The sequence below is a fragment of the Hetaerina americana genome, unplaced genomic scaffold (genome assembly GCF_022747635.1).
Source record: "Hetaerina americana unplaced genomic scaffold, ioHetAmer1.1.p SCAF_24, whole genome shotgun sequence".
Classification (NCBI taxonomy): domain Eukaryota; kingdom Metazoa; phylum Arthropoda; class Insecta; order Odonata; family Calopterygidae; genus Hetaerina; species Hetaerina americana.
The window spans coordinates 6,246,080-6,260,809 of NW_027286808.1; the positions used below are offsets into that span (position 1 = coordinate 6,246,080).

Genomic DNA, 14,730 nt, shown 5'->3' on the forward strand with positions numbered 1-14,730 from the left:
TAAATATATGCACTGAAAATAATAAATGTGTTTTCAAGTCAGGTGTGATGATGACATAAGTCAAAACATGCATAATTTCCATTGACAATGGTGATTACATCATCATCATCAGTATGTCAATCTAAGGATTGGTTTACTGCCACCCGCCAGTTTTCTACAATCAGTTTTGATTTGGTCACACCCTGATAGAGTATCCATTTTACATTCTTCTTAACCTGTTCTATGTAATTATGTTTTCATCTTCCTCATGGGATATTTTCTTCTTGTGGTCATACATATGCCAATTGTACATTATAATGAGTTGGCATGAAAAGGCATGCATTCTACACATTTCTGTCATTACTTAAGAGGCACCTGAAATCAAGATCATAGCCCTAAATTTCATTGGGATTGATGAGTGATTCGATGATGTACATAGGAAAATAATCATCTTAACCCATTCAATTATTTTTTTCTCATTATTTCACAGATTTTCTTGAACCAGTATTTACCAGTACTCTTTTACTAGCAAGGAAATGACAGCACTGGCTCTTTTGCGCTGCCATATTGGGTTCAGCATAGTTGTGTGCTTTAATATTTTTAAAATTTTTGGTGGCCATTACTTCAAATTTATGGAAAAGCAAAAAAAGAGGTACTGGACATGGTGAGGGAGGAGAAGGCATTGAACCAAGTAGGGTAGTGGCTAACAAAGTAGAATAGGAAAAGAACATGCATGTTGAATGGAATTAAGAGAGGCAGAAAGTGTGAATTCAAAGAAATGTTTATGGTAGTGTAGGATGTCAGGTTGTCTGGTTGAGAGAGGCTTGTAAGTCTGGTGCTGTTGAGTATGTGTCCATCCAAAACTTACTTAAAAAGGTATACACCATATAGTAATAATTTTAATCTTTTTGCTCGCAAGGAACCATCATATTCAATGGAGGAAATGGTTTTCTCAAGAGTTAGGTAATTATGAAGAGTGTCAGCAGTATAATAGGATTAGCTTTCGCATTGAAAGGGACCCAATTACTGAAAGAATGTTTGATGCTACGAAGCATTTTTGAACGTGAATACAATTTCAGGATCGAACTGCACATATTTTAAGCAGGTTTTTACAGGTTCCAAGTATAATAGAGTCGAGTTTTTTCCCCATTGTAATGTGGTCATGAAAAGGACTTAAGGATAGTCTGCACCATTTCTATCAATCAAAAGTCATGGATGACAATAAGGCCCACTATAGCCTTACTTGACTGTATGGCTGTGCTTTCCCCACATTCTGATATGCATCTTCATTTATGCCCTTGCTGATGTATCAGACAAGGTTTCCACAAAATAATCAATCCTGGATGTGAACTCCAGGAGTGCTCAAATCATCAAATTGACAATTATGATAGGTTTTTGTGATAGGCAAAAATTCAATATGTGGCCTTAGAATGTAATTTAGGGCAGATATTTCAGTAGCGATTTAACATGAAATCTGAATTTAAATCCAAATGACTCAAGATTGGTTCCCAAGCCTTTTTGAGTGATACCTTCCTGAGAATCTGCATGCAGCAAAGGGAAAGGACCTCCTCCCATCCTACTCTGCATAAATTTGACACACACAAGGATTTTGTATGATGTGAACTTTACCATCACCAGTTACATGAAACCTTTGAGTTTATTACTTTGTGTTTTATCATTAGTAGGCAAATACATTTTGAAGACGAAAGACAAATAAGTGACCATTCATGGTGAAGTTGATCCAAGATGATATATTAAGATGCACTTGTCTCAAGCTCTTATATACATTGTTAGTCTTTTCTCTTTTGAGAAATAGCTTTCATGAATCATCTGTAACATTCTTCCACAACATCTATTTTCCTGAAGAGACCCATTTCCTCATTCCTATAGGAAAAACATGAGGCACATTTTCAATGGAGGAAAACTTATTCACTCCTATCCTAGAACATTCCCATATTAACCAAAGGCAGGCTTTAACCTTAACTGTTACATTTCTCATAGTTGATTTATCTACCTCAGAAGCTAAAACATGTGCAAGGTTAAACAATATATTTTTGGTTTCCACTTTTAGCATTGATGTGGTGTAAAGATTGATAAGGAATAAAACATGCAAACACCCCACTGAAAATTTCTGTCACTTGGTTTATAGCATTAAGCACAAATTTTTAAGTGGATTGAATTTTCTTAACTTCTGATTATTACCATCAATTTTGCAAACTCAAGAAATGATAGAAAATAACTCCAAAAAATAAATAAAAAGTTTGAAAATCAACAATGAAAACCTTTGGTAATCAATGACATTTCAGAAATGTCCTGTAACTGCATTCACTTTCATCAATTATCAATGCATATGTATAATTTATACATATTAACCTATGCAAGACAGCAGGGCAAGTAGTTCTCCAAAAATTGCATTCAGATTAAATTTACTATATAAACTTTATTGGTACATACAAATTTTCTTTTACAAAGCATATCAAAAGATGTTGAACAATAACACAGCCTTGTAAACAACAGTTTTAAATTTATGGAGTCCACATTGTTACCCTCAAAGTTGAGGGCCTCAGTTGTTTACTGTACTTGATGAAAGGCTAATATAACTTCTTCATGATTGGCACTATATTATGGGAAGAACAAACTGGAAGACATGACATCCATTGCAAAGATATGCGATTCACTATAGTTTTGTAAAGTAGGCGCATAGGGAATATGCAAAGCTGGTACTCCTAAAATAGAATTTCCTCACTCTTAAAACAGTTTTCACAAAACAAGAAATTGATTATCACTGGTGCAACATTAAAATATCCATCAGAAACTCTACTACCTTTCATGAACAAAAATAAAACCTCCTCCTCCATATTTATTTCTTCTTTCCTTCCAATTCCAACTCTTTCTCAGCGTTGTAAATCATTCAAAAAAATATTTCTATACCACTCTACCATGAGCATATTCAAAGTCAATTTGAGTTACTCCTTAAAAACGCCTACCTAGTTTTTCACCTGCGTATAATGCTGACTTAAAACTCTAGATGGCCTTTAATGAGACAATTCATTGAGCATGCAAAAAGTTCATTGTTTTCCTAATTTGCGCTTTCTACTGAGAGGAGATATTAAGGCAAATAAGTGGCAGTATAATAATGTCATTTTATTGGAACTAAAAATAGCAGCCATTGCCACTCATTAAAAATAGCTCTCCCATAAAGGAAATAGAAATCACGCTACAAACTTTAACTCAGCGGTAATAATTTGCTGAAATTGCTACTAATTCTAAAGAGATACTAATGGAATGGATTATGAGGAAACGATCTGGAATGTACTAATTGGTCAAATTTTTCAAAAGATATTAATTCTGACTAGGCAGTATTTTTTTAAGCATAGAGTAGTGGATAGATGAATTGCAAATAGTTAGCAAGAAAGAGCTTTTGGAAGACAAAAACCCAATGGCCACTAAAACATGTGGCTGGATACCAGCCACATAAATCATTGGGTAGTAATGAAAAATATTAGAACAAAGAAAATAATCAAATATTTCTCCTAAGTATTCCCTCTTCACTTATCATACGACATTAGGTGCCATTAGACGAACCAGAAGGAATTTTAAATTAACATCAAAGAGGATAAATAATTGGGGGAATACAGCGAATACTTTTTTCTCTTCTCCCTCCTAAACTGATTATATTCTTCACTTAAGGCACTCTCGAAACAAAGCAAGTTAAAACTGGCATTTTTCTCCAGTCACCACCACCGTTGAAGGCATTTCATAATCCAAGAAAACAAAAAAAAACAACAACCCACAAATTGAAGCAGTCAAGAGAGAGGGAGAGAGGCAACATACATACCAACATACATATATAGCATGAGCTTCATTGTGTTAGTGCACCAAGTAAAAAAAAAAGAACAACACAGCAGAACTACATAATACACATAGGTCACTTGGGAAGACAGCAGGGCGAGTCACCCACGCAGCAAGACCAGCTAGTAGGTCCACTCTTTAAAAATGTTAGAAAGCATGGCTTTTATCACTCTCTCCCTCTCATTCTCTCTCCATTGAAGCTGGATATTAGTAGGCAGGAAGAGTGCAAGGAGAGCCTCAAAATAGATCCTTCACATGCAGGCTTCCCTTTCCTTTGTTTCATCTTTCGGTGGTGTGCCATTTGTCTGGAGGAAGAGGACGGTGGGGAGTATGGGGGTGTTCACATTGTTTAGATGAAGCACAGTGACAAAGCATTAGACAAGATCTGAGCAGACTCACAATGTGGCCTAAACAACCTTCAAACTGATTCATTTTCCTCCACAGCATTTAGCTTCTAAAGCCACGGCCCCTTTCAGAGCAATCGCACGTAGGCATGATGAAGTGGTCAGCGGCGTATTTTGTGGCCCAATTTGTTTCGAGTGATCACCAAGTCTCAAAAGATCAGGCAGAGTACTCTGGTCAGGTCTAGTCTGATTTGGGGCCCAATTCCAGTCGTTTCAAACAGTCAGTCGTTCTGCACCAGTTACATGGATCACTACCAATGTGCATTGCATTCTTGTATCTGAAGCAGTTGGTAAGCAGCTCAGGAATTCCTGACAGAAAGAGCAAGAAACTGGGCCCCCGACCAGTTCATTCAGTGTGAACACGCCCCAGATAGAGGGAGGGGAAGTTGGGAGAACTTCTTGCGGGAAGGATCTCGAGAGATGGTGGACCGAACCAAACTAAAAACAAATATCAGGAGGAGATCCATCCGTTTTCCGGCCCCCGTTATGTCTCGGTCTCCTTGCCGTACTTCTCCGATCCCATCGGCTTCAGCTCGAGGGTAGATGGCGGCGAGATGGGCGGAGAGTGGTTGCTCTTGAGCCCCATCTCCTGGCACAGCTCTTCGATCACCTCCCGGTACACCATCACGTTCAGGTTAGAGGACAGGAAGCGAAGGAGAATGAAGTCGCCGACCGAGATGCGGCTGATAAGCGAGGAGAGACCGGGCGGCGCCCGCGACACCCGCATGGGTGAGGGCGTAAGAGCGGCGTTACTGCCACTACTGCCGCCTCCACCGCCGCCGCTCCCGTGTCCCATTTGGATGATGTTGACGAACCTGCGGCGGAGGGAGTTGCGGCGGGCCGAGGGGGACACGATGATGACCATTGAGTAGATGATGGCGAGCCCAGAGAGGGCGGACAGGACGATCAGCCAGAACCAGAGGAAGATGTAGATCTTCTCGTTGAGGATGTTGAGAGCGAGGATGCAGAGGGCGTCGTGGTCCTGCAGACTGCCGGAGGGACCGTACTTGCGGAAGGTACACTTGGTGACCCGCGGGAAAATGGCCACCATCGGGTCTGCTCTGTCCTCTTGGTCCATACCCGCAAACTGAATTACCTGCGAATGACAACAATGCACAGTATTAGTCACTCTAATTGCAGTTTTTAACGCAATTTTCAGAGGGGAAATGCGAGCCTCACTTGAGAAAATATGGTTGATGGAAACTCACAGTAATGCTTTCAGGTTCCTTCCCTAAATTCATGTTTACGGTAATTCCAGATAATACTTCACTGATGATAAAACTGAAGAGTTAAAGGGACTTAAGATATTTTGGCTGGAGCATTTAACCATTGAATTCGGGGTTTACACCTGGATGAAGTCTCCAGACAACCTAATCAAAATATTAGTTTTTCTACGTGTCAAGATTAAATAAGAAGGTGTGAGAGAAACTGAAACTCTATGAAACAAAAGCAATCATGGATTAATCTTATGTAGGGTTTTCGAATTACGAGGTGTGTTTAATCGCCTTCATGACATAGTCTGTTACTCTTCCACGTTTATTTTGGGGAACAAAGCGGTGGGCATTATTTGCGCAATTAGCCATAAGGACTTATTCGGAGAAAGCGAAGGATTAAGTGATTGAGGAAGGAGGGCAAAGTAAAACGGGGCATCCCCATATTTCTCTCTAAGAAAACCGCAATGGTATAACCAATTCGGAACTTCCGGCCAGGATAGAAAAGGCCATTGCGCTTGAACACCACCAATTATTATTTTTATCGTGCAAATTTTGTTTCTAAGAATTTATTCATCAATGTTTTTCCAAGGTAAATAGCCCTCAGAGATTGTAACGATTCACTCGGATATGCACTAATAAATTCGGAAAATACCGCGGACAAGCAGATTTATGCATAATAATTTGTATTTTAGTTTTTCTTGTCTTACCAAAAGGACTTATTATCTATCTGCCAGTGTTGTCCGCTCTTTGCTCAAGCTCTGGTATTTTATTTATTTAATTAATTATCATTATCCGAATAATGCTAATCAGGCTGCCGAAAATTGAGTGTCATCACTAACGTGTAAATAAATGAAGCAGAATGAAATCACCAGAAAAAAAGAGGAAAGATAGAGAATTATAAAGCAAGTCAATCAACCCGTGGCTGCTTGCTGTGACTGTGTCATCCTTCCAATAGCTTTAAGGGTGAATTATTATGTGGATTCATCGAGTATCTCATTCGATTTATATATTATCCAAATAATAAAAAAATAAGATTTCTACTTCAGAGATTTGAAGGGAAGGCACCTTGCTGCAATTATGCACTTTTCCTTACATAGGCCATCTCTCAGGCTATAGCATGGGGATATTCAATTTTGTTGCAGTAAAATGATTCACAACCATGATAAATTTTGGTATTATGTCTTAGGCAATTCATAGAAGTTGGCTCTGGGCGCTTTTTTTAACCTATTTCCTTGGTTAAAATTGCCACAAAATTTCCAAACGGCCGGTTTTAAAAAGATGTCACTCGGCCCAATTGCCTCCAAAAGCAATGCTTTCTAACAATCAGGCCGTTTCCAACAAAAATCCTTATGACTCCAGAGCCTATGTTTAATTTCCCGTAAACCCATAGCCGCGTCTCGTCTCGTCCCCACTTTCCTTCCGAAAGGGTGTGGCATCATTCGAGCATCTGACCCCAAATTTTAGGGAGGGACTTGATCAGCTGGATTAGGAAACCACGGCGCGCAAAGGCGGCCTTTTGAGCTCGCTGAGGGATTCAGACTCGGGCACTCACGTCAGTTCCGTAGGTGAGAAAGACACCGCCGAGGAACGTGTCGACGAAAAAGAGGTTCCCGATCACATTGGCCAGGTTGAGCAACTCGCAGAAGAAGTATGCCGCGGCGTACGCTTGGTGCTGGTGCATGGATTCCACCACGTACTGCACAAGTCTGCTCTGCCTCGAACGCCGATCCTTTTTGGAAGAGCCGAGCACGGAGCCACGGATCCCCTCGGTCAGTGCCCTCACCTTCCCCTCCTCCCAGTTCTTCCACAGCCAGTGCGGGGTGTAGAAGAGGATGCCCTGTGCGTCCGGGGGGGGACGGAAGGAAGGGAAAGAGAGAGTTCTGTTAAAACAAAGCACACACACACACTAGAGAGAAAGAAGCATGGAAAGGCCAATGGCGCTCGTTAAGACCCCGCGTGTACCTTTTTTTGTACTACGAGAAGGAACAAATGGGTGCGGGATCCCTCTTTGCACTTGCCTACGTTCTTGCTGCTTGACGGGCCATCAGCCGGGTAGGAGGACATGAGAATTGAATGTGTGATCCGAAGCGAACTGAGGCACTGGGATTTTATCAAGAGGTTCACAAAGGAGGTCACAAACATAAGAAGCATGCTCCTCCCATTCTTATGAAAAACACATTCAACACTACAATTCAACAACATAGGCTATAAAATATCGTCATAAGGTTGAGTGCATTCACACGGGCACAATTTTATATGATCTGGTGATTGTTTTACTTGCTGCGTACACAGCGTGTACACACTCCCATATTGCTTCAAAATAATGATTTTCCCCCTTATTTGGTTGATAAAAATGAGATGGTTGAATTAAATTAATTATTCCCCGAAGTCATTAAGAAAAACTTAGCATCCTTAGATCACAAATATAGAAAATTGGAATTGGAGAATGATGATAAAAAAAACAAGACGTCATAGTAAAATTAAAATTTTAGACATTCGGTGTTTTGATTTCTTCGGAGAATTTTTCGCATGACCGGTGACCATATTGAGCGGACTTCAAACACACTCGATCCTTTTTTTCATTATTTCTGATTCTTATATCGTATATTTTTCTTCCGATTAATGGTCGTGGGACGTGCCAAACCTATTCATTGCCAGAGGAAGAGACAAAGAATCGTAGCTGCACTAGATAGCGACCTCGTGGAATCGACGCAGAGCTAGCCATTTTCAGTGGAAGGCACGTCGTCGGGAGGGCAGCGACCGGATCGTCGCGACGTCTATGCGACTCGCGAACGAAATGATCATCGTCGGACGTCGGGGACTGAGCTCGGCAGCCCCTCCCGGCCGCGATTCCACGGCGGGCAAATTCGAATTTCCGTGCGCCGCCCTCCCTCAACACCTGCGCCCTGCATACCAAAACGAGTCGCCTCCCCCTTCTCCTTATCCCTCTTCCACAGACTCGCCCCCGCCCCACTGACCACCACCGTCCATCGCCTTTCCTCTCCCAAATGCGCCCGGGTGGTGCTGGTGCCTGTGGGACCGCGTGGGCGTCCAGATGATGATCTCTCCCTCCTTTTCCTTCCCCATCCGTCCATCCCTCCCCCACTTCGTCAGACCCCCGAATCGCCCCTCCCCAACACCATTCCAGACGGCGTCCTTGCTGGGGCACCAGCGAGAGGGAGAGAAGCGGAATTCTGCCGGTCATCGCGGTCCGATTCCCAGCACTTTTCCTCCCTTCGCGCGCCGTCTGGAAATAACCTCCCTTGCGGTTCCTCGCATGTTTCCACGCTTTCGTTGCGAGCGTTGACGTCCGCAACACGATTGGGCGAAAGGAATGTTTTCAGTGGAAGGTGAAGTCAGTCGGTGTGTTTAAACCTTCCACCAGTTTCATCCTCTCACACAACGGCCTCTTGTTAAATCGTTTATTTTTCAACTGCAGCCATTGAAGACGAGCCACTGGACATCAAAATGCTTCACATCTTCTTAATGGCTATGGCCGTAATTATCTTCCTCTGACGTGACTTTGGCGATCGGAAACATGATCGAAAATTGATCGAAGTTAACATAAATATGAAACGTGACTATGGAGAAAGCTGTTCGTTTATTTCGCTCGTAGTTGCTAAAAATCGCTTCCGATAGGATCTATCTCTCGGCAAAATTCCCCTGTTCCCAGAACTACTCATGGGAAGAATATTGCCGTGAATTAAGTCAAACGAAGAGTATTTATGGTAACTATCACTACATACGAGAATAAGCTCAGGTGTGTAAGGAACAAACTGGATGGGTTCGGGCAATTAATATTGCGGAGATGATAATAAGTCGGTCCAAAATTGCAGGTATTATAGTTACGAGGGAAAGAATGATATTATTGGGATAGGAAAGAGCCAGTGCACGAGCGTGTAACTCATGTTTTCTTCTATATGGGGCTCTTAAATATGTCACCTGATATTTTTCAACAGAATTACTATGAATATTGTGGTACAGAGTGTTAAAATTCGTCAAATTCTCCATCATCTTTGCTACCGAGAGGAATTTCGCAAACTCGTCTGACAAGATGAATCGTTGCGCAATGGATGTGCGATTCGGCAACGCTGCCTCGCTGCTGCGCGAGGGAATAACGTGTACCCGTTCGTAAAAGATCTTGATGGACTCGAACTGTGTCTTGAACCCGGGTAACAAAGATAGACGTGCGTTGAATAAATGTGACGACGACATAAAATGAAATTCCGTTTTTATGGTAGAGGACGTGAGATAATCCCAACTCCATCGAAAAGTGTCTTCACATTTCACTTTAAATTCTATATTGTCTCAGTCTTTACTTATTGAGATGCATCATAAAATTCATCAATGCCACTCATTTTTCAAGTTCGTCCGTCTTATCTCTTGGGATGCATCAGGAGAAGAACTTTCAGTGAGCACGTCTCCAGCTATCCCATTGAAAGAAGACAATGGTGGGTAATTGCCATGAAGTGGAAGCTTGTAAACCATTTTTCCTGGCGAAACGGTGATCTCACATGCAGAGAGTTAATGGCTGTAATCAACGACACATTAGATATTTTAGCTTAGACTTCATTCGTTAACTCTCGTAATTCCTCCGTACTTCGGGTACGCAGCAAGTGAAGCTATTAACATCGGTTGATGACGCTGAGTTTCATTAGCCTATGATGCTCAAGCCAACATCCGTGAAGCAGACAAATTCTATCGAAAGGATGGGTTCAATCGAGTTAAAATTTCAGGCCCCCTATCTAGATGTGACCTCACTGGATAATCATAAAATAAGACAGGACAGCTCAGTCCGCTTCGCATTCGATTGCTTTGATCGCATTTCAATATTCCGAAGATGAGACTAACACAGCTATAAATAAATACAATAGACGGACAAAACATCAGTGTGGTTACCGTTACGATAATACAGTATTCTCACTTGGACCAACCAACTAGTTATCTCAGCTTGCATAACTTGTGTACTGCCATAAGGAAAAATAAGGGCCTTCCTAGTGTGATCGAGTTTAAAAGAGGAACGGGAAAATGTGAAAATACACTGACACCACAATGGAAATTATTTCATACACTATGTGTAACAAACACTTCAACGGAGGGGACGCTAATGAAGTTGCAAAATAAGGAGGTCCAGGGGAGGGAGATAATTCTGCAAAAATGACCAGACGTCATGTGACATGATTCACGAAAGAACACTTGCATTTGTCATGGCGTCCGACTTACACATCAGGGTAATGGGATTCTTTTTAAACGGTGGCACACCGCGAGATTGCAAGACCGGGTATATCAACCGATTCCGGGAAGGAAGTATTTGCGAGCCTTTTGGGGAGTGGGGAGCATCCCTGCGAATGAGTGCAGTGACCTAAAAATAAAGGGAATGAAACCACGGGGCGCGAGTCCACGGGAGAATCCGGGAAAGGCACCCCGACGGCCTCGAGCGCAGCCGCTTCGCGTGATGGGTCGCCTGCGCTTTTAATGCCATGCGCCGTGGGTGGAGATTGCAACGAGCGAATTGCTGGCATTACGGGAAAATGGGTCGTCCCCAACGGACACCCGCGGCTCCTCCGGTATCCCATCGCTCGGTAGGGTGAGGTGGGGGAGGGAGAGAGAGAGAGGCATGGATCGTAAAAACGAAACTAGGGCATTATACGACTTTATATCGTCAGATGAAGGGTTTTCATCCGCACGCATACCCACCGTTGCAACACCTTTAATGACAACGTTTCGGAATTCCTGAAGGATGTATTCCGTAGGTGAAGAACATTCAGTGTTTCTTTCAGTTCCCGATGTAAACGAGGCTCGTAGCTGGCGACGATGCAATAACATAAAACAGTTGAGCGCCTGAATCGTGCAACTTGCACGACTTGGATTTCGTCGCATTCAGTTAAGTAAGTCGCCTTCCAATGAAACTTAGGTTGTGTAAAATAACAACGATGGAAATTTGGTTTGGTTCATAGCGTTCCTTTTGTGAGTCTTTGGATTAAAAATGCAAATATTCTTTCGCAGATGCTGTGAATGTGCGTTCATTAAACAAATAAAAAAATACGAAGCAATCGATGGGCATTTATTGATATTTGTGCTCATTTTAATGCGAATCTCAACATTTTATCCATGCACAACTTTTTCATAATCTATCGTCTACTTGCTCTCAAGCTTTTCTGGGAGTCCAATAGCTTGTGAGCTCCAGTTGAAAAAGTGATGTGAGCCGTATTTAGAGGTGTCCATCAACTATATCCCACACAACCGAGTCCTTTTCAACGTATAGTCTTCAAGGAGTAAAAAAATTAACCTCTCCTATATTGCGTATTCGAACTAAGTAATGGGTATGATTTCAATTGAGGATTTTCATTTACGCAAAGTTTTTACCTTTAAAAAGCATTTCAATACACTTTCGTGCCATCTTATTTGATGCGTTTCTGTTCGTCTGGACCACTTCGAGTGCATCGCGAACTTGTCTCCGGCTTGCTGATGTAGCTTTGTGTATTCCTATTGGCTGCAGGTTGCCATCAGCGAAACTGGTTTTCCTTCTGGGAAGATGCAATTTTATTTCCACCATATCCTTCCGCTGAGGAATAAGGAATTTGACGTCGGGGATTCCCTGGATAAACTTCACTAGAAAATAGTCTGTACTCGACTATTCCATGAAAAATGAAGTACATAATAAATAGGCGTTCGAATGATACGAAAAGGAAATTTCACACAGGTCAACAGAAGATTCATTGTAATTCATTTGTGTACCCGCTTTATGGTGGCAGCGACATGATCGCGGCACATAGTGGGGAATTGCTGCTTCATAGTATTACCATTAAAGTACAAACACCTTCATCCATATATATTTATCACGATTATTTTCTTTAATTCTTGTAAATTTAGAGCGTTTTCTGCATTTATGCCATATGGCCGCGGGAACTGCACAAATTCGGCAATGGCATATTCATTGTATTTCATGCGACTCCATACAAATAAATTCTATGGAAAAATAGGTAGTTTTTACTTGATTGAAATTTACGAGAGGTAAAATAAATAAAAAATAAAATACTTTTCAAAGCGGATGGGTTTCCATAAGTGAAACATCATGAAAGTAGGTCAGAGAGTGGTTCGGGCTGCAGTGAAAATCATCTTCAAACACCAACCCGTGAAAATCGAAATAAAATGTTCGATTCTCCCTCTGCATCAACTTTCCGCCTTATGCAGAGCGCTTTTAAAGCGGATTGCGAGAGTAAAGCGCCTAGGCCTTGGGGAGGAATGGGAGTATTGCATGTCGGGCCGCTAAGACGACGCACGTGCCTGCTCCAGCTACCGAGTTGTATAAAACTATTCTCGAGCGAATTTCTGCTTTCCCTCGCATATCTGGCGACGGAGCAAAGGTGACATTCATAAATATCAGGTGAAACTAGATGTAGGTGGCTCTGTCGAGACGAGGTTTGTCGTCTTAAATAAACTTGGGATTTGGAGATCTCTTTGTTATAGCATACTTAAATGAGTGTTACTTTTAATATGAAAATGGGGCACCATTTGCATCTATATCAGCCATTTAGGTGATATTTTTTGGCGGAATTACTTTCACACCTGATCCAAGGAAGGATGTACCCATATTTCAACCGTAATGAAATACGTATAAACAGTAGCTTGATCGTGGAAAAGATTACTTCTGTTCTTTTTTCATCAATATTTCGAACTTGTACGGCTAAGATTTACCGCGAAACTCCTCGTGGATTATGATTCATTAATGGTGAAGGAATGTCACATCTAAACCATTAGGAGTGAAATCCGTGGAATCAGGCCACACGTCACACACATCCCTTACGATATTTTAGCGAGCGATATAACAGCTGCTGATTCATTTCCAGTTAATTCAATACGGCACTAATCAATTAATGACAACATCGCTTTATTCGGGCACAAGATATTCTTTGCAATACAGGACGTCGGCCTGCGGTCAGTATTTGCCGAACCTTACCCAATTCTCGTGCCCCTCCCAATAAGGCGATTGCAAAAAAAAAAGAATAAAGAGCTCTCGACCTTTTACGCCGTCAACATTTTATCGATGGTTGGTCGTGTCCAGCGTTTATAAAAAGGCCGCCATTGCCACAAACAGTTTTCTGGGGCTGGAAATATGGCGCTAGTCAGCGAACACGGGGAAGGGAAGAGGAGGGGTAGAGGCTGCATCGGCGAGATCTGCATAGTCACGGTTATCTAGGGCTCATGTCGCAACGTCGCGCATTGGAACTCACACGCCGGCCTCTATTTTTTCTCCCTCTCGATTAGACGCACGTAGCACACTGACCTACGAGGCGGCAAATGAGGAGGAAATCGTTCGTTTCTTCGAAGCGGCCATCAGGTTTCTATTGATAAAACGTCATCGGTAGGTAGCGCCATAAATTTCTCCGGCTGAGTCCTCGCATTATCATGGCGCATGGGGATTAAAAGTCTGAATTATGCCAAGAGAAAAATGGAGGTGGGAGTAATATTATCCAACTGATAATCTTATCTCGTTTCGAGAATGACCACCACCACATAAAATCCTCGAGATAGACCCCCGCGTTAGTATCCTTTTGTTTGCAAAAAGCGCAAAGGAGACTGAATTTGTCGCCATCATTCGTTGGTTATGAATGCACTGCAAATATACCAGTAGAATTCTCTTTAGGCACGCTACGTTTCGCTCACTTTCCCTACGCATGTAGTAAAATTTAGGGGCGTAGAATAAATCAATTGCCGCTCTGAGCACATTAGAGAGAAGAGAGATAGCAACTCCGACGAATTTTATGATCTCTCTAACCCTTTTAATCCTTTGTTACTTCTGAATAATGTTAAATGCTGCGGAGGTTCAGCATACGCATTAAAAATTCAAGACCATACTTTGCAGTGTCAACACTACCGTTCCTTCTTTCCATGTTCTTTGGAAAAACAAAATTGTTAATGATACCACTAAAATTCCATCCTAATAAGAATGGACTCCCACGTGTCTCAACACAGGAAAGATAACCACGGCGGACCTCGCCATACCCTGATGTTGGGGGGACAACAGCGTGGTGATAGCCGGACGGATAAATGAATAAAGGACGTTGCATAAATAAGAGATAAAAGCCTTCGCGAAACTAAGGTAAGGGCATAAAGGGATTCCTCATGTGGGCGTATGAGTACTTTAATCGCACTAAGTACGAGAATCGATAAAACAAACCCGAGAGTCGGCTGATGTGTGTCGAGATAAGCGGGTACCCACTACCAATGGCCACGAGTAAGTTGGTAAGCGCCCGCACATTTGCCACGCTGGCGTTTTC

At 42.1% G+C, this 14,730-nt stretch overlaps 2 protein-coding genes across 3 annotated transcripts in view; one reads left to right on the forward strand and one right to left on the reverse strand.

The window, feature by feature from the left end:
* Positions 1-14,730, forward strand: part of spg (dedicator of cytokinesis spg) — a 248,198-nt gene that overhangs the window by 57,477 nt on the left and 175,991 nt on the right. The window lies entirely within an intron of this gene.
* The window catches only part of Inx3 (innexin 3), a 79,513-nt gene continuing 67,182 nt past the window's right edge, over positions 2,400-14,730 (reverse strand). For both annotated transcript variants that reach the window (XM_071586587.1, XM_071586588.1), the window contains exons 4-5: positions 7,002-7,286; positions 2,400-5,331 (exon numbers count right to left, since the gene is read on the reverse strand). In XM_071586587.1, coding sequence (XP_071442688.1) covers positions 4,720-5,331; positions 7,002-7,286 — 897 coding nt within the window. In that variant the 3' untranslated portion in view covers positions 2,400-4,719. The remainder of the gene's footprint in view (positions 5,332-7,001; positions 7,287-14,730) is intronic.